Raw genomic sequence first — 19,458 nt, 5'->3', positions numbered from 1 at the left:
TCTTAGTTAGCTTCTAAGCTAATTATTTGCACAACTTAAACAAAAACCTGATTAAAAAGGGACATAAAGCACTGTCCATTGTATTTAGTAATGCTGCAATGATTAGTTCATTAATCAATTAGACAAAAGAATATTAATCAGCAACTTTTTTTTATGTAGAAATAGTAATTATTCCAATTTCTTAAGGAACATTTTTCAAAAATGTATTAGTTATAGCTTCTAAATTGTGAATAATTGCTGCTTTTATTTGTCAGAATAACAAGACTATTAAGCTGATCATAGACATTAAGCAAAAAATAAAAGGCAGATTGCTCAATAATAAAAGGTTATATGGAAATACAGCCTGACTAGACATGATTATAATTCCTCAGGGAGTACAACAGCATAACAACAACCCAGACTCAGAAAGCACCATCTTCAAAGACAAGAAGAGAAATCCTGCAACCGATCCCTTCACAGAGCCCTGATCAATATTCCAGTAAATAAGATACTTAAGTAAACAGCATTTTCTGAATATCTTAACACATATAAGGTCATACTCAGAATAAGCAATAATCAACTTAAGACATCTGGAGTATTCCAACCTTTTCGCATTTTGAAGACATGTATAAGTCTTAATTGCATCAAAAGAATATTAAATCTTTCCCCAGCATTTTGATACATCAACTAAAATGAGAAAATATATGAATGGAATATTCTATTAGCAAATTATGTAATTATCATTATCAAAATAATGTCTTATTCAGAATAAGGTCGGAATATTTCTGACCATGTAAACATAGTCAGTGAGACAGACTGAACATGGAACAACATTGGCAAGTTCCCCACAATGACTTGAACAACCCAACTGCACTTTGCAAAACTGTGTGCAAGTGCACCATGGAGAATTGATGCCATTTCAAAAGGCAAAGATGGTTGGACCAAAGGTTGATTTGTGGAAACTGCATTTTGTATGAAGGTAACAATTAATGGTATCTTTCTAAAGAATCCTCACTTTAATTGTATTGCTGAAAACCTTTGGTCATTGCTGTAAATTTAAACAAACCAATTAAAGCTTGTTCGGTTACTGAATGAAACGTGTGTTCAAATAAATCAGCACAAAAAACACTATTGCCAGTATACACCCATGACTGAATGGTGAACATACTTGTCTCTAACAAAGCCAGTCATCCTAAGACAACTCAAATGCTGTTTTTAAAAGGCGCTATATAAATACAGTTATTATTATAATTATTCTAGTGATGTTACCATGTTAAGCTAACACCACTCAGACGGACCAGACTCCAAATGGATAGAAGGGTAAATACTGTGAGCTTCATGGAGCATCCAGGACAAATACTGCTTCTGTATACAAGCTTATGTGCATCGCTATTCATGCAAACAAGCATCACCCATGCAGGAAATGGCTCAGTCACCAACAGAAAAGCTCAAAACAGGTTCTCCTTTCCAGTCGTTCTCTGTTTTGTAATAAACATTTAGTCCATATCTGGTCAAAGTCCCCTGAGCAATAACATCCTTCATTACAACCCAAGGTATAAGTGCAGCCTAATGATAATGAATGGGCAGTGTAACAGAATGATGTCAGCAGACTAGTAAAGCAGTTACTGAGTTTCTTCCAAGACTGTTCCATCTCATACAGTCTTTGTGTATCAGCAATCAACATCATTCCAGATAAGTGAAGTTAAGATCTGAGTAGGTGAAAAATAGGGAAGTTTAAGATGGCTGACAGCATAAAGAAGATTTTATACTGACTGGAGTCCATTATGCTCCATTAGGCAGAGGACCCCATTGATGAACCCAATGCATATTTGTGCCTGTTAGTCGTGCTGACCAGACAATATACTTGAATCATGACAGCACTTCTCCCCACAACAAGCTCGAGTTTCACTGTGATGTTAGAGGCAGGCTCTCCATCAGCTGGGATGATGTCACAGCCGAGAAGACCACAGGGGCTGCCGATGTGCTTATAACCTTATTTCATCCACCGTAGAGCTCTGATGGATTTCACAAAGAGGCGGTGCGGTCTTTGCCAGAAGAGAAGTCAAACAAATCCAGAAACTTACATGGCCATACATGTTTCAACCATTCATATGCACAAAGTTCAATGTTGTGCCCAGTGACACCATTTACTCTGGTTGGGGAAAAACCAAAAGGTCTACAGATTGGATTATGGTGACATAGGCTAAAAAACAGTGACGTTAGATCAACACAGTTTCCAAACGCATCACCGTTGCTACGTCTACGCTTGGCGTCTGCTCTACTCTGGGGTATCATATGAGTGTCTACAAAATAGAAGTTTGGAAACACTTCTGGGCCCATTCTATACTCCAGGAGCATTGTAGTACAGATTCATTCATTTGAATTATATTCAGCAGATAAAATTACTCATTTATTTGCGATGAGAGTATAAAGTATATTAACGAAACGACATATACTTTAAAAGAAGATTATATCCACATTACTCACTGAAACCAGTTTACACAATACTGTTTCACTCAACTTCCTGTGACTAAACATTCAAGTTTCAAAACACCAAGTTCTGCAAACAGCTAATTAATATGGGTGAGAACCAACATGTTAGTTAGGGTAAAAGTTACATTTAAAAGAAAAAACAATACCATTCAGAGAGAACACAACCGCCTAGAGGCACAATTAAAGAGGGAAAACATCGACTACCAAGAAAACTGGATTTGTCACCAAGTAGACAATAGAAGGATCTGTATGTTGAGCAACTCCTGTAGCAAAGTGTCTAATCCAACAATTGGATGTTGTGGGAAACAAATTCTCGAGGCAGGACCACTTTAATAATAGAGCGTGTGGTGTGATGCAGCAAACAGGCTGTGTGATCATTTAGATACACTGTCACACCAACTGTACGGCAATGCTCGTTGTGATGCATGAAATAAAGCCATTGCTCTTAATAGATTAGAGGTAAGAGTTCCCACAAGCAAACCCCAAGTGCGGAGGTTAGTTGAATTTTAGCAGGGTTTGGTCGAATAATAAATGAAAAAATAACTTTTATGTTCAGAATAAGAAGTAGAGCCTGACCGATTTATTGGTTTGTTGATGAAAAATTGGCCAACATGAGCCTTTCACAGACATTGGTAGCATAGAAGAATATAAATATCTATATATATATATATAGATATTTGGTTGTATTTGTGTTTTCTTTTTACTGATTATTATCTATTATTAAGTGTATGGTTAAACTAAAAAATATCAAGTCTTAATTACATTTCTTTATCATAAGTGTTGGTAACAAAATCTTAGGAATCATTACAAAAATTGATATTGGACATTTTCACACCATAATATCAGTATTGGCATCAACCCCCAAAAATACAAATCAGTCGGGCTTCAGTAAAAAAGGTTTGGATTCATTTCAGCCATTCGAAACATGCTTGTGTATTCAAGTTAAGTCTGCAAGACACAAAGAAGGTAAATCACAGATTTGTCGGTATCATAGAACTATAATCTGAAATGTTCAGATCATGCCAGTATTGGAAATGACTTAGATACTGGCGCCCTGTACTGCCACTGGCAAGTACTTTTTTTAGCGTGGCAAAGAACAAGTGACCCTCGGTACTCTAGCGTTAGCCAGACCGTACTAATGTCTGTAATATGGCAATATTTCACACAAGAAAGTCCCACAAGTAGAATGATGATGTGTAATATACACCAGACCTCAGTTTCAAGGGGTGGTACTAGTGATGCCAGTTACCAACAAGTTCAGGGTTAGAAGCATACACCTGTTAGGATACCTTATATTATTAAATGCACTGGTATCGGATTGATAATCGGTTTCCTTCAATACCCATCGTCTACATATCGGTATCAGAACATTGCACTAATCAAATAATGTCAACATTTAAGAACAAACTGATCAGAGCATTTATCTGCTTAATGTTTTAAAAAAATTATAAACACTTGAATGTCACAGTGACTGAACACATCAAAAGTCAACGTAACTTCTTCTGCTGATATCAGACTTCAAAAGAAAACCTAAAGATTGTGCAAGGGATAAAAAGAACAAGTGGCGGCATGAAGAATTCGACAACACTGTTTAGAACATTACACAACAACGTAGCATGAACGCGCAGCTATCGCAACACCATTGAGTTTCATCTTGTTATCCTTACAAGGACATTTGCAATAATATTTCTAAATTCTTTAAATAACAGCCACTGGCCTGTTGGGACAAAGTTCAAGAAGTATAACATTAGAGGAAGAAGACGTGACAGTAAAACTGCAAAGATCACCATCAAGGCTGAATTCCTTCACAGTTGCTGCCAAGGCAGAAAAAGCTCGAGTGAAGACACAAAAGAGACTGAGGGGGGGTAATTTAACTACTTTTAAGGCTGATCAATAATAACCTGGTGAGAGTGTACAGAGAACGGCAAAAGGAGCCAAGTCTGACATCGCTCTCAGGCAGGCAGAGCTTCTAGACTTCAGCACAGGGAACTTGTTCAACTGCCAAAAGTGTGTTGAGCAGATGCATTACACCTGTTTGTGTGCATGTTCGAGTCATCTGCTGTCATTCTGGGCCCTGACACTGCTGGTGTCACCCAGGTCGGGCCTTTTAATCACACAGACCCAGGCAGTGAGTCACAGTGGGAGACGGGAGTCACCTCTCTGCCAACAGCAGTGAATCATAAATGCAGATGGATGCACTTTGTGTGTCTCACGACCCAAAGGATCGCAACCAACAGATGTGCACGGAGAATGGTCGGTGGACAGAAATGCTGCAACAGTGGACGAGAGGAAGGTTTCTGCTGACTGTTAATGCAAAGGCAGCTTAAAGCAAGGACGCTTTACAGAGCAATTTTCTCAACTGGGTCAAGGTGTACAACTTTTGACCAACGGACTGCACTTCTGTGTCAACATTTACATTCCACAGCGAGAAAAGACAATGAACTTGAGCAGAGCTGCATTCAAGTGCTCACCTATTGTACAAGGTGACAACTGAGCCACAGTGGAGGGAAAGCAGGAGTTATTCCCATTTAGAGTAAGAACTCTAGCCATTGTTGCTTCCTAACAACAGCTATAATGAGACACTACAATAGACATGTTTACATGGACAACAATATTCCGATACTAAACTGTTAAGGATAATAGTCAAATTAAGAGACTGCCATGTAAGCAGTATTTTTCTTACTCCAATTAGGTCGTAATTGGAATAAGCAAGATTAAACGAGAGGGGAACCAAGTTGAGTGTATACCTCTGCCAAAACCCAAGTCTCCTTGTGAAACCATTTAAAGTCACTACATCCAGATTTGAATTCGGAACTATACCACACCCATAGCTATCAGTTCCCTAAACATGTCAAATTTTTTCACAGAGATCCATAAAAACTATCCTGCTAACTAAAAGACAAACAAACAGACAAGTGCATATGAAAACATAACATCCTTGGTTAAGGTAAAAGGGAAATGGAGTATTTCAACCATAGTCACATTATGTTGACATGTATTAATCTTAACATTGTAACATTTTGCGCCATCGACATATGGCAGTTAACTGTTTGACGACGCGTGACCTAGCTTTGGATGTAAACAAGTATTAGGACGTAATATTGACATGAATCATATCAGACTATGCTCTGTAACATGTTAAAGAAAATCATAACTGAAATAAGGTCAATACTCAAAATATTATGTCAACGTAGTGAGGGGCACACTGAGATGTAAATATACACACACAAATGCTGTAAACTTAGACGTTTACATCGTTTGTTTTTGGTGTAGACTCACAGTGTATGTAGTCTAACAGTCTAGCAGTGTTTCTGAATACAGGAAAACACACTAAAACTGTTTCTAATTGTATGACATGTTATGATTTTACTATTTCACCAGAGGTATCTGAATTTTAAAATATAATTTTTCTACTTTGCCAGCCTTAATCCATATGAAAGTGCCTAGGCATTGTGTTAAGTATATTAACACAATGGTCTACGCCGATTATTGCATTAACTTAATTAATGACGTCATTAGCGGGGAATGTTTAGCGGACAACTGTGACTGTGGCAGGATTTCAGGAAGCCGGAGGCCCTCCTGTTCCTGCTGTAATCAAAGTTACCACGCGGAAATATGTGCACAACAAATACACACTCTGGACCAACCCATGTGCCTGGGCTGACATACACTGTTACAGAAAGGGCAACGCAATGAGCTCGAGATAAAGAACTCGTCACACAGGTTATCAGGCCTGCACCACCATGCTCTGCCTGCATATCTCCATATTCAAGCTTGTATTTTGTCAGGCTTTGGAATGACAAAAGTTGGGTCCCTGACACGACAAGTGGAGCGCTCCCTTGTTTGAAATGTGAAAGAGGAGTGGGGTGGGGTGGGGGGGATAAGGAAGAAAAAGAGGCTGCCTGAGCCAGGAGCAGCAGCCATGGCTTCAAAGCATGTAATTACCAACTGCACAGGCTGTGACAGGATGTGGAATTCATGGACGCAAGCTTTCCACAGAGCAGTTCAACCCCCTGCAACCGGGAGAGCCAGGGGAGCAGAGGAAGAGGAGGAAGAGGGACAGGTTTCATGGACTAGAGGTAAATGCATGACATGACACCAGGAGCTCATGTGTTTGGGGCAGCAGGGTGGGCAAGTGGTTACTGTGCAGGGCAGGATCCACCTCGCTGAGACTCTCTGCACCATAAACCCTCCTCCTCACCTTTGACCTAAAGTCACAAGCACACTGTTGTTGATGCATCATTTTTGCATAATGGTGACTTAACTCCGTGCACAATGCTAGTGACCCGCTGCTGCAACGACACAAAAGAGGCAACACGGTGCGTTTGGAACAGAAACAAAAGTATGTTGTTGTCATCTGAGCTGCGGACCTACCCCAACTTGTGGATTTGATTTGTTTCCCCACACACTTAAGGCAGGTAGGACTTAATGGAGTCACTGAGACGCTCTGATACACAACCCATCAGGTTTGTTAAAAAGGTGGAAACACACACAAGAAGGACGACAGATGACACGATACACAACAACAGGCAGAAACTCGGGAGTTGTTGCCGTGTGAGAAATGCGATTCTGCGCGTGGGAAACCAGTGAAGTGGTGACTAAAGTCCACACACGGCGGTGAGTGGAGGCCAGTGGGTGAGTCCCAGTCCCGGTCCCAGTCCCTGTGTAACTCCACTGACCCAACACACACCACCGACACGCCGCCTGCAAACACAATGAAGGTGACGGGAGTTCAGCCGCTGCACCCACCTCATTGTTCGGCCGGAGTGGAGCTCCCTCTCCTCGTCGGCAAGTTGTCCTGACTTCAGATCCGAGGTCCGGCTTTACAAGTCACGGCAGCTCGGCGACGGAAAGAGAAAAAAAACACACAACCGGGGGGGAGTGGGGGGGGAGGCGACGCGAAAAACTGCATCTACACCCGCAGACGGGGGGCGGCCAGCAGCGGGATAGAAGAACAGCCACACACCTCGACGATTTCCTGGTTGTGTGGAGCGGGAGAGGAGGAGGAGGCGGAGGAGGAGGAGGAGGAAGGGGGGGGGGGGGTAGATACAGTAGAGTGGAGCGGGCTTGTCAACTCCGATCACTTTATCCCACACAGTGTTTCTACCAGCGAGAGAGAGAGAGAGAGAGAGAGAGAGAGAGAGAGAGAGAGAGAGAGAGAGAGAGAGAGAGAGAGAGAGAGAGAGAGAGAGAGAGAGAGAGAGAGAGAGAGAGAGAGAGAGAGAGAGAGAGAGAGAGAGAGAGAGAGAGAGAGAGAGAGAGAGAGAGAGAGAGAGAGGAGGTGAAGCGGAGCTGCAGCCGAACCAGAACTTCTTCCCCCCCCCCAGCTCTTCACAGTCAGGTTTCCGGCTCTGCTTCTGGAGATTAGACCGTGCGTGTGCGTGTGCCTGTAGATTCATTAGATTCAGGCCCAACCCGCCAGCAGCCTGCAAGTAGGCTACAGCCCCACGGTGCGTTCAAATGATCCTGGTTAAAAACGCGACTCACCAGCGGGAGCCTGAGTCACTTCTGGTCAGTGGGTTAGAATAGAGGGATACTGAGTAAAAGTATGGAAGTATAATCGGGCCAGACGTGGGGGAAATTAATGAGAAGAGGATGATTTCCCCCCCCTTCTTTTAGATTTCGGGAATAATGTCAACATTTTGAGATTTAAGTCGAATCAATCAGAGATACCTTTTTTAATTTTGCGTACCGAGATTAAAGTTAAGGATAAAGTTGAAAAGTCAAGAATAATTTATTTTACATTAAAAAATGTCAGTAAACTCAAAATCTGAAGAATGAATCGAAAAAAAGTCTAACTAAATCAGAGGGGTTTTTTTTGTATCAGACTTTTGTTGAAATATTGAGAATAAAACTTTTAAGAGTATGTCAAATTGGTAATATTTATCTCAATAACTACCGCTACAAAATGCCTTGTGTTGATGAATTCAGGAAATTGTACATCAGAATCTGTTTTAGTAATATGTATACTCTTTCTCTTTTGACATATGATCCAAGGTGTTAAAAATATTTCCAAATGAAAAATGGGACTTTATACATTTGTTTTAATATTAGCTTATAAAAGCAATGTGTAGTCAGGGTCACATGTCAAATCAAGTATAAGTGTTATCACAGATAACAGACCCTTTCTGAAAATTCAAGATTTGAAAAAAGTCTAAGACCTAAAAATAGATTTCTGTTTGAGGGTCCTGCTATATAAAACTGTCGCTAAGAGTAACTCCACCTCCATCAGCAGTAAAATAATATTACATAATAAAACACTCATAAGGGCTGACCGTCCAAACCTACCAGTACCCTCTTTGAAAACTTGAACCTGGTTAAACCTGATAAATGTATACATTGAAACCACAGTAAGCATTGTCTATTTTATCATAAAAAAATGACTTCGCCTCTCCTGAAGTTCTTCCTCTTCTTGATTTGTGTATTTTAGGTGATTGAATAGTCTAATAGCTTTTTAAGAAATTCATCTACCTTTACCCTTGTGGAGCATAAATCTCTTTCCAGTTATAGGACCAGAGTGGAAACATTAAACTTATAAATTCCCAAAACATGGGTCTATTGAGCTAATTCGGAAGGTGTCTAAGACCAACATTTAAAAGCCGACACCTTAAAGAGTTAGAACTCTTTGGTTTAAAGTTGGAACAAACTCTGGCTTGCTGATAGCTCAGTTAGGTGGGTGATTGTCTGATCTTTATGATCAGGATACATGAGAGGTTAAACTGTGCTTCCTTCTTGCCTAGTCATTAAGAAAGAGGAACTTAGAAATAGAGGAATAAACTAAAAGTTGACACCACCTTTTTCTGATAATTTGATGGTTTATCTTTCAACATTTTAAGAAAAGTTTGTAAATCTCTGAACATGACACCTCTCTTCATGAAGATATGTTTCTTGGTAATTGATGCTGTGCTTGTGTCAAAGCAGTCATGTGAACCAGCACATAACCATGGCACCATATTAGACAGCTGGCCCCAAGTCCTGTAAACCCATGCCTTGTCTTTGCATCTTGACATCATCAATAACATGTCTCTTATCACCTGGGGCATCTCGGAAGCGTCCCACGTTGTTGGTTGTAATGTGGTAGCTTAAACATGTAATTTCCAATAGCACTCAAAGGCAGCAGCTCATCCAAGCCAGGGAGAGGGGGTCTGCCTGCAGGCCTCCCCTGCCAAGCCCTCCACCTCGCTCTACTGGCTGCCGTGGTCGAAACTTCAGGTTTCTGTTTGCTACTGTGACATTAGTGGTCATTCCATGAATACACTCTCGAGCATGAAGTGAAAGCTGTCTCTGGGGTAAGTTAAATCAAGAAATAGTCCTAGCGAGAGTTTCTAAATCTGCTGTTCACACTGAATGAAAAAAAGAAGTTAGACGCCCCACATGGCCCAGTTTTCAACAATGAGATAGTGTACACACTAAAAGCACTGCTTCTTCCTAATGGGGACAGAAGTGGAAGAGAGGATAAGAGAGGAATGCATTACGTCTGTATGGCATGTGTAAACATCCAGAAAGCCAATATGCCTTTTAATCTCACTACGCACACACTCCCAAGACATACAAGCTGACTGCTCTGAGCAACTGCTGTCTGGTGTTTTTTTAGCCATGCGTGTCCCCACTTAACTCTGCTGTCTACTCGAGTAAACCCACATTTCTTTTCTGTCACTGCAGTTTTGCACATATTAATACCAGCTCCTGTGTGTGAGCTTGTGCTCACACATGTGTGGAGGCGTTTGTATGATTTGTCTTGGCTCATCCCCTGTTCCCAGAAGCTGTAAAGAATTGGAAACAGTCATGCAGTAATTTTAGGGTTCTCCTGCACTCCTCCTCCTACCACATCTTTATTTCCACAGCCTGACGTCAGACGTCGGTCAACACCGTTCACAGCTGCAAGCCTGAGAGAAGACCCCGTTGGACTGGATGAGAGATGTGAAACTTCCAAATGGGAAAAGGAGGACAGGCATCTGAGGAAGGACAGAACAGCAAAATTTTGACAAAGCGGATGTGCTTGGTCAGCCCAGGCTGAATTATACGTCTGTGAATCTCTCTTTGACTGTGCGTTAGTAGAGAGGCTATTAAGTAGACAGACTGCGCGTCTACTACATCTTATATCAGAGTCCAGGACTTGTTGAAGCATACATTCCTGAGGCAGCATCTAAAAGCCTCAGCCTGCACTGACAGAGAATTACACAACTGAGCTATACCCAGGTAAAAGTGTCCAGAGATTCACATAAACTATTCCAGAGTTTGGTTGTATTTTCAGCTAGATCAAACGCACATGGAGATGGTGTCAAGTTTAGTTTTTAGTCTCATCCCATCTATTCCTTTAAAAAGGAATGTGATTAGAGAAGGGTTAAATCGAGTCACAACTGTCCAATAAGTGGTCAGTGCTGGTGGCCAGCTACGCAAAGGGCAGCAGCAGGATGTCCTCAAATGTGGGACTCCCTGTCACAGTGTGGCAAAGTATAACCAGGTTTTGTCCTTAAAGTAGAGGATGCAGAATGAAATAGAGATTTCAGCACTGGGCTACTCATCGTATGAAAGGTAAATCTGCTTGGATTTACCTTTTATCTATTATAGATTTCTATTATAAATATCAACATGCAAAAGGACAAAACATGGCTTTTAATGGAAAATATCATAAGATTAGGTGATGCTTTCAAGTCCCAGTAAATGTTATTTAGTTTTCAGGCATCGCTGTGTGATTAAGTGATTAAGATTAATTAAAATTGGTTGTTAATCAAGGCCAATAAATTAGTTTGAAAAAAACATCTCAAACAAACACAAATCTGAAAACATAAAAATCTGCAACATAAAAAAGAAAACCTCAAATATCTAAATATTAAATAATGTAGCAAAAATATGAAAATGAACAATTTACTCAGAATGATTTACTCAAAATTCAAATTCTTTTAGTTTAAATACACTGTTGAAAGTTCAAGATCAAAACTTCAAGGTTCAGTTTTTTTAATTACTTTATTTCTTTTTGCAAATCAAATTGGCACTGATTTGGCTCCATTCCAGTCAAGCTAAACCATGCTCCCTGTTGCATTACCCTTGTAATCCACTAGATGGCAACACAACTACACTTCATTACTGTTAACATATCTGTGTTAAACCTGTCTCTCTGCAGTGCACTCGAAACCTTCACTATGAATCCTACAAGGGTTGGAACGTTACACATCACAGACATAACGAATAGCCACTTGCTAGATTACCATGTATCCTAACAATAGTCATTGCTTAAAGGAGGAAGTTAGGGTCACATGGTCAAAAGCTCCAGCAGAGTTATAGGGAACCTTGAGTTGAGGTTTTTTTCACAGTTGGTGGTAGCAAGGTCAATAATGGACTGTCGAACATTTAGGGTAGGGAGATAAAAACATATAGGTTCACTGGTACATATAACATAAAATGTGAAATTTGGGATTTTTATAATGATGAGATATATCATTGTATGACCATATCACATCACCCACAAAGATATCAGTGACAAGTCAAAAGTTGAGTGGGGTTTTGGAAATTTTGATGACCTCAGTATGGAAGAAAAAAAATCCTGGTAAAACCAAAGTGTCTGGAACATCAAACATCACACACATAATGAGAAGCCACTGGCTGGATTATCGTACAGACTAATAATTGTTATTATATACAGGTAGAAGTTAGCATCAGGTCAAAATCTGAGTTAGAGGACCTTGTGTTGAGATTGTTTTTTTGTCAGCTGAGGAATTAAATGTCAAACTCAATATTTAAAGGAGATAAAACCTGAATAAAATGTCATTGAAAGTTTAACCACAAATATCTTGCAAAATGTGAAATTTGTCATTTTATAATGAGGTACATTATCTTAGTTCTTGTCATAATAATCTACACATTAATCTACACATCTGTCTTTCATAATAAACTATAAAGATTCTTAGGGGTCGTCAAAAGTTGAGTTTGGTTTGTTAGACAAAATTAGATTCATGACCACAGTGTGGAATGCAAAAAGAAATCTTCATACATAGAGAAGGCCCTTACTAGATTACCATGTTTCCTGATAACAATCATCATGTATTGGTAGACGTTATATCATTTTAATTATAATTTAATAAATACAAAATAGAGCAGGTGCTCGTTGGGCCCACCGTCTGCCCCCCCACAGCAGTGCTTGTTTGTAAATAGGACCGGGTCCCGGGCAGCAGCTCGATACTTCCCATCCACCCGATCCCTGTTGTTGTTGTGTCTGTCACTGCATGTGTCAATCACACTTTAAAGAGAGATGAGTGCAGGCAGAGTTTGTGTTTACGGAGCTGATATACACCCCCCCACCCCCCTCTCCTACCTGGCCCGGGTCGGCCCTGGCACCCCTCACCCTGTGGCCCCCCGGACCCCCAGCACCGCCGAGGCCCTGCTTGAAAACAAACTGCGGCGGCGGCTCCGGTTTCGTGGCACCGGTCGATGCGCTCCAGGGTGTCGCGTTGCTCGGAGGGTTTGGGTATCGACGCATGACCGATCGCTATCATAATCACACTTCCCCCCCTCTTATCGCTTACCTACTGAATAAAACATCTCCCTTCCTGTCCGTGGATCGCTCACCCCTCCTATAAAAAAAATCTGGAGCGCCGGGGACAGGGAGAGTCTCTGAAGTAACACGAGAGAAGTGCGCGATGATACCCAACAAATGAGCTCCCCAAAGTTGTTCTTATCGCAGGCATCTCCAAACAGAGGCAGCAGATATATGACAGCACTTTGTCTCAAGGTGCTGCAGCTGAGAAGGTGTGGCGCTGTGATGTATAGATAGATACACCCTCAGCAGTATTTGGGGGCTCATGCCAAACAGTAGAGGACAGTCACACGATAATCATGCTTCGTGTCACAATTTAAAACTGTTCCACCCAACAAGGTCAAAGCTCACACTTATTGGGACCCTGCAGTGTTTACTGGGGGGCATGAACCAGACACAGAATACAGTCTGATGACAAATCATATATTACAGTAACAGTGGATGCACTATTTCCACATGAGGGGTCACCAAGAGACTTGATGAGCTTGGAAAATGATGTGATTCAATGGCCTTCACAGTCAACCAGATCTGGATGAACCTGTGGGAAATGTTCTACTGACATGTAAGCAGAGCTCTGCATCATCATCATCATCACAGTTCCAAATGAAGGAGATACTAACCCAACTTTTAAAACTGAAGGACTTGAGTGTGGAAAAGTTATGTGAATTAAATGCAGTGGCCTTCAAATGTTTAACTGACATGTACGGCAGTACTCTTGAAAATCTTCAAATCACCAAATGCGGGAGTCTTTTCCCAAATATGTTCTCTGTAGCTTAGATGATCAGAGAAAAGGGTTAGATGCCTGAAGCTGCTCTAACCCTTTGGACGATATATCTGGGGTTGATAACACTATTGTAACATTACTAAACATTTGTAATGTTTTTAAATATTTTTAGTTTTGCAGGTTTTACACAGGTTAGGATTTGGATGTTTCCACTTTTTTTTTACTTTTCAAAAAATAAAACCCTGATTCAGTGAACCTCAGTTAATAGGTTTTCTCAGAGGAAAATAAATATCACATTTATTTGTCATTTTAATTCCATATATGGTGAATATTTATACCAGTTATGTTGATTATCCAGTCAGCACAAATTGAATTATTACCGATTAGGTTGTGTGCGTGTACATTCATGTCACAAATGATTAGCTCTAAGAAATACACCTCAGTACCATGAGATTTTTATGCTCCTCAAATAAAGAACACAGTATTTAAACCATGAAGGAAATGAATGGATGAGTCATTTACAGGCCTCCTGGTGGCCACAGGGCTCGACTCTGCTGCCCTGTTTTTCAACTCTTTGATCTGCCTATGCAATATCCTGGCAACATTCCATTTAGACTTCAACATTTGTCAAAAGCGGGACTTCAAAAAATGCATGAATCAGAAAGGTCAGGACGTCAACGTCACTATTTCAATCTTTCTACCGTAAATCAGCGAGGCCTTGTTGCCCGCACACAGACACGCCACAGGTTCTGCCCTCAGGTGCAGTATGGTTAATAGTGAGGTGAGTAATGCTGCTGTTTGTTAGGTATGAAACATTGGATATGAAAACAGTTGGGTAAAGTTGAGGCTACTAGAAAATATAAAAATAGATTTCCTGCAAACTTACAATGTGGTTAAACTCAAATTATAAGACCGAGTAAAACAAGAGATCTTCAAACTGATTCAGACACACACAACTTCTCTACGTTACTAACAAACGACTCCTGTACACCCGACCACTAAATCTGAGCAAAAACGAGCAGAGAATAGGTGCCAACTGTTAGAAAGACGTAAGGTGAGACTCGCTGTTAGGCTATTAAGAGAATTAACAAAGTGGTCAGGAGGGGCCGAGAGGCAGAGAGGAACAGCCTGAAATGGAGAGACAGGCGAGGGTGTGAAGTGACAGTCAGCACATCTGGTCTCATCAATAATGCAGCAGCCATTTAAACGGCAGTTTGTCGCATATTGAGCGCTGATGACTGAAATCAAGCCTGACACATTAGACGCCATCAGGGGAGTGATGGTGACATCGGGAGGGACGGACAAGAACACCCCTGAAAATGGAAGAAAGGGTTTTTTTGCAAGTTCTTTCAATGATTCAATTGATTTAGTGTGTAACGATTTAGATTAATAGTAAACTGTGCTGTAGTGTGTGTAGCAATTTCAAAACTTGACTTAAATCCTTGGTAGAAACTTAGAAGCTTAAACAGGTAAATACCTACACAACTCTTAGATATATTCATCACTTTTATTATTAAAAATGAAAAAAAAGACAGGTTTTCGCAGACAAAGCTACATCAGGCATTATTGTGCCTAATCAACTCTTGAAAATAGTAGAAACATCACTTTCTTGGCACTACATTTCTGTCTCAACAGTGAATGCAGTGATCCAACCACGAAAAAAAACAAACAAAAAAAGGTTTACATTAATGACTGTCCACTGCCTTCAAATCTTTCAAAGAAAAAAAAAATAGGTTCTCAGAGAGTGGTTCAGCTAGACGTCTATAAACTGTTCATTTTCCTGTGATCAGAGGGTTTCTCAGCACGACGATGACCGAGTCGCCCCTGAGGAACATTTTAGAAATGTAACGGTCCTTGTTCACAGGCTTGGACTTCTTCTTTCCCTTCCCACTCTTGGGAACCTCTGTCCACATCTCCTTCACATTCTCCAAGACCATGTTGCAGTGCCTGCAAAGACAGTGACAATGCAGGGACAATTTAGAAAAGGTAAATGCATGAAAGGATATACAATATATACAGATAGTACATGTAAAAAATATTACTGTGATGCCCAAATATTGTCATAAGATGAACATGAAATATGGCATGTATTTTAATCAAACTTTTGCCAGTTATTATAAATTGTTAATAAAACATGCTGCATGTTTGAAGGAATGGCCTGGATTGCAGAAATTGGTGCGCATCTGAAAACTTGATTTAAAACTAAATAAGCAATACATATACATTTCATTTGAGATTAAATAATCTCATATACATTCCACAATTGGGTATGGTATGTTACAACAGCAGAGTGGACATTAAAAAATTTGAAGCCTCAGCAAGAAAAGGTAAGAATTAAGTAAACATGAAAGACAAACAAGCGACCATAGAAAAATAGGTGTAATACAATTTCAATAGGGCCTCTCACTATTCGGTGCTCGGGCCCTAATTAACATGAGAAATTGAAACAGGATTTATACAATGTAAATTGTATGATTGCATATAGTTAGTTTTCTTATCTATGAGCCAGACATATATGTATAATATATATACGTACAAGTACTAAAAGGCAGTGTTTTCATTTGCAAAATATATCAGAAGAAAACTAAACCAAAAATAACCATTGAAAGTTCCTTTTATTGATATCAGTAAAATTGTCACTCTTGTTTAAAAAATATAGCCCATATAACAAATATAAGTAACAGAATACAAATCACTAATATTGAAAAATTATGAAAGGTTATATTTGCGTTTTTGTTCATCAGATACTGTGCAATCCGTTTTTTTATTTAATAAACCAGTGACTAGGCTCCATACCTGTCAAAAGCCTTGACTCTTCCCAGCAGCTTCTTGTTGTTGCGACAGTTGATGAGGACCTGTGTGTTGTTTTTCACCGACTGGGTGAGCACTGACAGCGGGCCAGTGTTGAACTCTTCCTCCTCTCGTTTCTGGAGCTCCTCCGGGGTCATCTCTGACTTGGGCTTTGTTAACAAACTCCTGATGAGCAAAACACACACAAAATGAATATGATAAATAAGTACAATCATAATGGGATATTGGCATTAATATGGAAGGAATATTGTCGCTTGTTGTTAAGTGACATTAATCCACCCACGGTATTCTCAATCTTTGAATCGTTACATCACTATAAAATGTCAGCAAGCAGAGAATGTAAGATCTCATCTCCATAAAATGTTCTGTTACGTAAATAGTTACACAGGGGCAGTCAAATCAAGGGTAACTGGACTTGGTAGTAGATACAAGATCTTTCATCTCTCAACAGTTGACAATTACTATTTATTATTTAAGTTATCACAATATATCTTCTTCCTACACCAATAGTGTGTATAAAATGTGCTTATGTGTTGATGGCATTCATAAGTCTACATTATTGTTATTTTTCTTCTTGCCTAAACGTCTGTGCACTTACCTGCATGTAAATATAAAGATCAAACTTGAATTAATAACATTACAGAAGAAACAGATGTGATACTGAACTATTATACATTTACATCTTGTCTCAAAAAACACACCAAATACTTTTTATTATTTTTAATTACCACATCCCCATATATCATTACCCTTACCACAAATGTAATCTTATATCTTTAGTTTGAAAAACAAATTAATTTTGTCAGTGCTGGACGAAATTAGCGAATGTGCAGTCCGTAATCACAGAAATATTAGGTTATTATTTATTGTAGATTAAGAGACAGAGTTTTGTGATTTTAAACTCTTCTTTAAGAGAATGACTAACTTGATAAACAGCACATTTTCTTTACAAATCTGAGATCAATTATGTGTTATGGATGCTCACTTTGCAAAATTGGTGTCGAATGTATTGTAGTGATTAACAGAAGTGTTTTATCAAACAGGCCTGAAATTAGATTGACGTTTAAGTAAATACATTAAAAACCCTTGAACCAGATTAAGGCTTCAAAAACGTAAAGAATAAACAAACAGGAACAACATGTACTCACGCTTCGCAGCTTGGTGTTAGCATCCTGCTAACTAGCATATACGATGCTATTGTGTGACTTCTGTCTCTTAACTTTTAAATTAAGCATCCCATTAATTGAACCAAACGGAATATGACTTTTTGTTTCTGTACCGTAATGTGACAACAGTATCATGGTCGGTCTGGAAACACACAACGTGTTTCAAATATCTCACAAAGGACTAGCAAGTGTAGCTAACCGACCTCGCTAGCACTGCTAACTATGTCAAATGCTAGCCCGGTTAGCAGTGCAGCTAGCTGCTGCTGCAGCGCACACTTTGGGCGCTAACACTGAAGGTGATCATCCTCCCAGAGACAAACTGATCCTCATCAATACTCACATGGCTGCTGATGTATCGACACTGTTCCTCAGGTCGTGTCCCGCTCGTCTTCACAGGCTCACTTCGTTTCCGCAACGATTCACGCGTGGATCAAAGTACTTCCGGGTCAACGAGAACGTGGTTCTTCTTGCAGGAATAATAACCGGGTCATTACGGTTCTACTGAAAAATACAACAATAAAACGTGCTCTTTAATGCTGAGATCAAAGTCAATTATTCAATCAACTGATTAATAATACAGGTAATTTACATACATTTTGATGATAAATTATTATTTGAGTAAATTTCATATAAACATGACACAAGCCTCCCAAATGTGAATTGATATTTTTTGTCTGCTGGTTGATTTAGTTGCCTTGGGGCTTAATTTAATAATAATCATAATCATAATAATAATAATAATAATAATATTTTTTTCCACAATACTGTCTGTTATTGCAGAGATCAGACAATTATTATGTTAAACAATTATTAGATCTATTGATACCATATTTGATATAAGAATACTCTATACACACACACACACACGCACACACACACACACCCACACACACACGCACACACACACACACACACACTCTTTTGAATAATGGAATCTTTTAATAGAGTTGCTGCATATTTTACCACTACAGGTCCATCACAGGGGATGTGTTGGTGAAGATGAAGAGACAGATTTCCTGATTCATGATCAATTAAAAGACTTTATTCTTCTCATTTAGAGTGTGCGACACATAGTTCATGTATACTTCATGAGCATCAACTGGTCAAAGTCACTGTGATCGCAGCAGTGCTGCCATTTGAGTGGCTGACTGGGTAATAGAATGAAAGAGCAGGTGTACAGATGTTCCCTGATAAAGTGCTGGGTGAGTGTATGTTAACAACCCAGACTCTCTACAGGAATCGTCACAGAAAAAGAGATGGCAGAGGGAGCAGCCAAGGTGAGACCAAAGACCCAAACAGGCAAGTCTTTGTTTTCCTCTTTAAACCAACAGGTACGATGGAGAGTGTGTGTGTGTGTGTGTGTGTGTTTGTGTGTGTGAGAGAGAGAGAGGGAGAGAGAGAGAGAGAGAGAGATGTGGACTACACTATCTCACGGCAGAAATGAGACTTTGAGAGATTGCCTTTCTGGCAAGAGACAGACAGACGCCTGACGGTGTACAACCCACCCACCTTATTTCAAAGGGTGGCAGGTCTACCTGTGGAAGCCACTTGCTGCAGAGAATGGCAGCCTGTGTGCTGCTGAGTGGGACAAGTGTGGGGGGATTGATTTCCAGAGCCGTACCATATCTTAACGGAGCACACCTAGCTCTGCCAAAAGATTCAACATCTTAAAATGTGAAGCAGTGGGCCTGTAAAATGATCTTAGAGCGGCTTTATTTTACATGTGATGAAGCTGTAGTTACCTGAAAAAC

At 39.9% G+C, this 19,458-nt stretch overlaps 2 protein-coding genes across 5 annotated transcripts in view; both read right to left on the bottom strand.

The window, feature by feature from the left end:
- Positions 1 to 7,438, bottom strand: part of vaspb (vasodilator stimulated phosphoprotein b) — a 28,149-nt gene extending 20,711 nt beyond the window's left edge. For all 4 annotated transcript variants that reach the window (XM_061073130.1, XM_061073133.1, XM_061073131.1 and 1 more), the window contains exon 1: positions 7,222 to 7,438. In XM_061073130.1, the coding sequence (XP_060929113.1) occupies positions 7,222 to 7,226 (5 nt within the window). In that variant the 5' untranslated portion in view covers positions 7,227 to 7,438. The remainder of the gene's footprint in view (positions 1 to 7,221) is intronic.
- A 7,785-nt stretch (positions 7,439 to 15,223) lies between these two features.
- On the bottom strand, positions 15,224 to 18,141 carry snrpd2 (small nuclear ribonucleoprotein D2 polypeptide). Its single transcript, XM_061073129.1, has 3 exons — positions 18,048 to 18,141; positions 16,527 to 16,706; positions 15,224 to 15,677 (listed from the first exon to the last, which is right to left on the bottom strand). Coding segments are annotated over exons 1-3 (357 nt in total). The 5' UTR covers positions 18,050 to 18,141; the 3' UTR covers positions 15,224 to 15,502.
- Between the last annotated feature and the right edge of the window lie 1,317 nt (positions 18,142 to 19,458).

This window comes from Limanda limanda, chromosome 6 (assembly GCF_963576545.1).
Source record: "Limanda limanda chromosome 6, fLimLim1.1, whole genome shotgun sequence".
Classification (NCBI taxonomy): Eukaryota; Metazoa; Chordata; class Actinopteri; order Pleuronectiformes; family Pleuronectidae; genus Limanda; species Limanda limanda.
The sequence above is the reverse complement of the archived record's forward strand: the minus strand, read 5'-3'. Positions and strand labels throughout refer to the sequence as shown.

What these genes read in the sequence shown, in the direction of transcription:
- snrpd2 (XM_061073129.1), bottom strand. An exon ending in AGAGTCAAGGCTTTTGACAG is followed by an intron (nt 15,678 to 16,526) that starts GTATGGAGCCTA and finishes CTGTCTTTGCAG; the next exon opens with GCACTGCAACATGGTCTTGG.